Genomic DNA, 5,882 nt, shown 5'->3' with positions numbered 1-5,882 from the left:
TAAATGTCTGTTGTTTTATTTTTTATTTTTTTAAAACTTGTTCTTATTGATTTCAGAGACAAAGAGAGGAAGAGAGACAGAAGCATCAGTGATGAGACAGAATCAGTGATCGGCTGCCTCCTGTATACCCCCTACCAGGGATAGAGCCTGCAACCGGGGCCTGTGCCCTCACCAGGAATGAACTGTGACCTGGCTCATAGTTCAATGCTCAACCACCGAGCACACTGGCTAAGCATGTATCTTCTTTTTTTCTAAGTTAAAATTCTTTTATAAATATTTTACTATATATCTATTATGCAATAACATTGATTGATTAAAAACAAGATTCTCAATATCTATGGCATAATTTTATTTATTCGCCTCCCAAAGGAGGATATTGACATTTCTAGTTATTAATAGCTTTCTGTGTATATGACAATGAATGGAAAACTTGACAGAAAGGAAAAGAAATGAGCATGTACAGAATCTGGGGAAGAGAAATATGTGTACTGTTCAGGACTCCCAGAAACCAAAGGAAGGTATAAACAACACATGCATGCTTATATCGTAACATACTGTATTTTTTGTATCCAATAATTCCTGAAAAGAGCTCTATGAAATCAGAAGAATGTAATGTGTAAGGCCCAATAATAGGAAATAAATGAGGTAAAACAATTGTGAGGCAGTTCTTGTCTTTTCTTGGATCTCAAATTATAGCTGGGGAAGTAAAGCTTTAACCCTTAAAAATTTAAAAGTAGGTCACAATTTAATGGTAACATCTTTCCTACATTCATAAATTCAAGATTATAAAAATATCAAGAAATATGGAGCACGATATATGTTTAGAGATCTAGCTAATTGAGACACCGGGCACTGGACTTACATTCCACAGATTCTCCTAATTTCTTTCAGGACTATCTCAAATGCATTTCCTAATGAATAATTTGTTCCTCCTTTTCACTGCCTTACTTTCTGATCTAATCATAACTGTACCAAGTTACTGCTGTTATGCTATTTCTCTGAGTCGATCTATCAGAAGGAAATAATGTGGCCAAGGAGTGGAGTAATATATGAGATATTGTCATAATTTAGGATTGTATGTATTTTTTTGAAATATATATATATTAGAGGCACAGTGCATGAAATGCATGCACTGGTAGGGTCCCTGAACCTGGCCGGCAATCAGAGCCGATCTATCGGGTGACCAGAAGGGTGATTGGGGGTCCCTGCTGGCACCTGCCTTGGGCAGACTGGCACTGCCCTTTTGGCGGCCCCGCCACCCTCTGCCACTGCCGCCAGTCGCCTCCCTCTGTGGAGCGACTGGTGGGGCTATAAGGTGTCTCCCGATGGCACCTACCTTGGCTGGCCTGGGGCCTGCGAGTTGGGTAAAGCTCCTGCATTGAGCACCTGCCTCTTGGTGGTCGGTGCATGTCATAGTGACCGGTCGTTCCACTGGTCATTCCACCATTCGGTCAATTTGCATATTGGGCTTTTATGATATAGGACTAGAGGCCCAGTGCATGAATTCGTGCATGGGTGGGGTCTGGCAGGCCCAAACCAATAGGGGCTGATCAGGGCTGGGCTGGTGGGGGGAGGGGATGCAGGAGGTTAGGGGGGCGATTGGGGCTCTAATCGGGCTGGTTGGCCACTGCAGCACGTGTCATAGTAACTGGTCATTCAGTTGTTCTGGTCATTCCAGCCATTGTGGTTGCTTGGCTTTTATATATATAGATAATTTTGGAGTGGTGACTGCTTAAAACTGTAAATTAAAAGTAAATAATAAACATTTGCTTTATTAAAGATAAAAATATCTTACGAATATGTAATACATTCAATGTTTAAAAAAAACGTTTTGGCCCCCAAAAAAACAACAACAATGATTTTCTTTAAGTCTTTAAATGAATTGTTTAAAATAATATTTTGTATTTTGTATTCTTTTATTCTTTTATGTTAAAAAGTAAATTATCAATGTAAACATAATGGGAGTGTTTTGAATTATATCATTATCTTCCTCTCAAAAATAAATTTCATGCATTGCACAATACTTTTCAGGTCTCAATAAGATACTTGTTTTTCTTCTTTCTGATTATATTTGGAAAACAAGTCTTGTAATTATATTTTAAAATTTTTATATGTAATAAATATATTAAAATATATCTCATGAATTAAAAATCCCATTCTTTATGAAGGAAGAAGGAACCAGCTGATATGAATGAAATAGTAAATAATTTTTAGTTATTTTACTAAAAACATTTGCAATTGCAATTTTACTTTATTTTCACAGTAAATTATTATTTTATTTTATGGTTTCACTTTTAGGATTTTTTTTTTGCAGTAGAAGAGATTTGGGCTGGGAGTTAATAAAGAATTTAAGTATAATCACAGAGCTACTAAATGTTCAGTGGCATAAAAATTCAAAAGTTATGGGGCGTTCCAAAGACATTGCTCTTCACTTATGCAGTTAAATCTTATTCACATAATATTCTTATTGCCACAATGTAAAATGTAGTTTTAATGATCCAGATATTAAATTTTAATAATTTAATATGCATGATTTAAGCAGTTATTATTTGAAAGTTACTTATATTATTATCATTAAATATTCTTAGCAATTGGTTTGGATTCCTGTCCGGAACCACAAACTCCCAGCAATGGAATTAAAATTGGAGACAGATACATGGTTGGTGATGTGGTATCATTTCAGTGTGATCAAGGCTATTCTCTGCAGGTAAGTTTATTTTAAGAGAATAGTTTTTATTTCCATTACCCTTTCAGGATATTTGAACAAACCAATTATTATAATCTTCAAGTTTTAAAACTTTATTGATTTGGGGCCTCATTAGCCTGAAGTCTAATCGCATTCAATTTTTCAGTAAAATATATGTGTGAGAGAAATTTGCTGAAATTAACTAAATTTGTTTTGATTGCAACTAATGAAAAATTAATTTTGAGTCAAAATTAATTATTCACTTTTCTCTATTCACATGGGATGTTACAATTGAACTCTTGGATTTAAGAATGTGAAAATAGAAATGAAGTTCTACTTAAATCATTAAATGAAATTTCCATGACAATAAAGTCCCCAAAGTAATGAAAATCAACCACAAATATATTTTCCTAAAAAAAATGGATTTGCAATGTATATTCAGATTTTTTTTGGTCTTTATATTGATCCTCTGTTATAGGTTTTTTGAAGGGTCACAAATTTATGGTCTCATAAAAATCTCCCTAAAGAATAGGCTGATTAAGAAATTGAAAATAAAATAAGCACAAACTATTTCACATATTGGGTAAATAAATTCCTAAGAGGAAACTAAATTAAAAATTAATAATTTATAGTTTTTAGGTTGTCTCACAAATGATTAGTTTCAGAAGTGCAATCAGGTCTATCTGGATGTTATGTATCAATTTAAAATTTAATATACCTCAACACCTGTTCTAATATTTTTATGAAAGAATTTTATCATTATTTAACCTCATCTTGAATATTACAGCAATTTATTATAAACCATTATATATGGCCATTTCACTTGTGTAATCATTATAGTAGAATGTTTTGATAAAAAAATATAAAATACAATTCTAATGTGATATGGAGTCTTAATTTTTCTATCTGGATCTTTTTTTAAAAATTTTATCAAAAGTATATATAATTGCCATTCTTATTCCAAATAATATAATAAGACTTACAGTAAAAGTGGAAATCTATAAAAGTGACAATATGTATTTAACTTTGTTTTCATAATCGTCTTTCACTATGCCATGTTCAATTTAACTTTAAAAACTGCACTGAACCCGGCCTTGGTGGCGCAGTGGTTGAATGTCCACCTATGAACAAGGAGGTCACAGTTCAATTCCTGTCAGGGCATATGCCTGGGTTGATGGCTTGAACCCCAGAGTGGGGCGTGCAGAAGGCAGCCAATCAATGATTCCCTTTCATCATTAATGTTTCTATCTATCTACTTCACCCGTCCTCTCTGAAATGAATTAAAAAAATAATAATAATAAAATAAAATAATAAAAAGCTGTACTGAACTGTACTGTCCTATTTACACAGGGTCATTCTCACATAACATGTATGCCTGGACCTGTAAGAAGATGGAATTACCCAATCCCCATTTGTTTGGGTAAGTTAAAGAAATATAGAACATTTATAAGGTTTATCAAATTTTAAAGTTGCATGCTTTATATGATATTATTCAAATAATAGTTTGCCTTTTGTCGGGTCTTATGTAAAAAATACTTTGAGATAAATGTTTCATATCTTTTTTATTTTAAATTTTTACAGTTCTTTTTTTTTTTTACCCCAATTCAATATCAATGAATGACTTTAAACTTTAGAGAATTGAGAAAAGACATTAGGTTTTCTGATTCTCTGAGAAAGTTTTTTCAGTATAACATGATAGAAGTACCCAGGGATCAGGAAATAGTAAATATCCTATTGATTACAACTGAGCCAATGTAGATAAGGAATCTGGAGTCTATCAACGGGAACATGGCACTCCAGGGGATGTCTTCAGTGGTGACAGACAATGGAGATATGGAATATATGTCAAAAGAGCACTAGGGGCTTTGAAAATATGGGCACAAACTTTTTTTTAAAAAATATATTTTATTGAGTTTTTTACAGAGAGGAAGGGAGAGAGATAGATAGTTAGAAACATCGATGAGAGAGAAACATCGATCAGCTGCCTCCTGCACATCTCCCACTGCATGGGCACAAACTTTTGCCCTAAATGCTGCTTCCAAATATTTCTATCTCACCCTTTATTATTATTTTTTTTCTGTTCCTCATTTCTGTTACCTGTATGCAACCATTAGTATGCTGGGTTCTACAGAGTATGAAAAGTATGTGGGGCCCTAGTTGGTTGGCTCAGTGGATAGAGCATTGGCCTGCAGACTGAAGGGTCCCAGGTTCAATTCCAGTCAAGGGAACATGCTTGGGTTGTGGTCTCAATCCCTATTAGGGGGCGTGCAGAAGGCAGCCGATCAACCAATGATTCACTCTCATTATTGATGTTTCTATCTCTCTCTCCCTCTCCTTTCCTCTCTGAAATCAATAAAAACATATTTTTTTTAAAAGTATGTGGGGTAGGATTTCTATCATTAAAATATCCATTTACTGTTTAGAGTGGTAGAAATAAGAGAAATGAAATAAGAGTAATTTAGTATTAAATTATACCATTGATTACATGATGCAATTTCAGAAATATGAGACTGGTATTGACTGAACTGGTGTTGGCTGGGAAATCAGCCCATAGTATTTCCACAGTTTTGGATGGTATGTGCTATTCAGATAAATGGATAAAGAAGAAAGCCCTTTCTGAATAGCAAGAAGGGCAGAATCAAAAGAATTGGTGTGATTTTTATACCTACTTATATAAAACTAGAGGTCTGGTGCACAGATTCATGCACCGGTGGGGTCCCTCGACCTGGCCTGCACCCTCTCACAATCTGGAACCCCTTGGGGGATGTCAGACTGCTGGTTTCGGCCCAATCCCCACAGGCCAGGACAAGAGACCCCACTGGTGCACAAATACATGCACTGGGCCTCTATTATGCATATTAGATCTTTGGTTAATCTCTTCCCACTCTCCTCCCTCCCTGCTTCCCTCTGAGAGTCATTAGTATGTTCCATGTTTCCATGCCTGTGCATTGAGCATCTGCCCCTGGTGATCAGTACGCATCATAGTTAACGAAGGAATGGTCGAATGGTCAAATGATCGCTTTGGCTTTAGATACATAGATAGATAGATAAATAGATAGATAGATATAGATATACATGATGCCTATTGTAAAAATTTATATATACAGATAATACCAATTATGTGTGTGCTATGTGTGGGGTGTATATTTATGTGTGTATCCAATTGTGTATAAAAATAGGGGGCATAATAAAGTAT

At 34.8% G+C, this 5,882-nt stretch overlaps 1 protein-coding gene across 1 annotated transcript in view; it reads left to right on the top strand.

Moving 5' to 3' along the window:
- Window positions 1-5,882, top strand: part of LOC102765647 (CUB and sushi domain-containing protein 3) — a gene marked incomplete at its 5' end in the record, with an annotated part of 698,415 nt that overhangs the window by 589,218 nt on the left and 103,315 nt on the right. Inside the window, 2 exons of the mRNA XM_006755250.2 lie at window positions 2,589-2,707; window positions 4,037-4,106. Of these exons, the coding sequence (XP_006755313.1) occupies window positions 2,589-2,707; window positions 4,037-4,106 (189 nt within the window). The remainder of the gene's footprint in view (window positions 1-2,588; window positions 2,708-4,036; window positions 4,107-5,882) is intronic.

Source organism: Myotis davidii, unplaced genomic scaffold, assembly GCF_000327345.1.
Source record: "Myotis davidii unplaced genomic scaffold, ASM32734v1 scaffold713, whole genome shotgun sequence".
In the NCBI taxonomy this organism is placed as follows: Eukaryota; Metazoa; Chordata; class Mammalia; order Chiroptera; family Vespertilionidae; genus Myotis; species Myotis davidii.
This window is presented reverse-complemented; position numbering and strand designations above follow the sequence as displayed.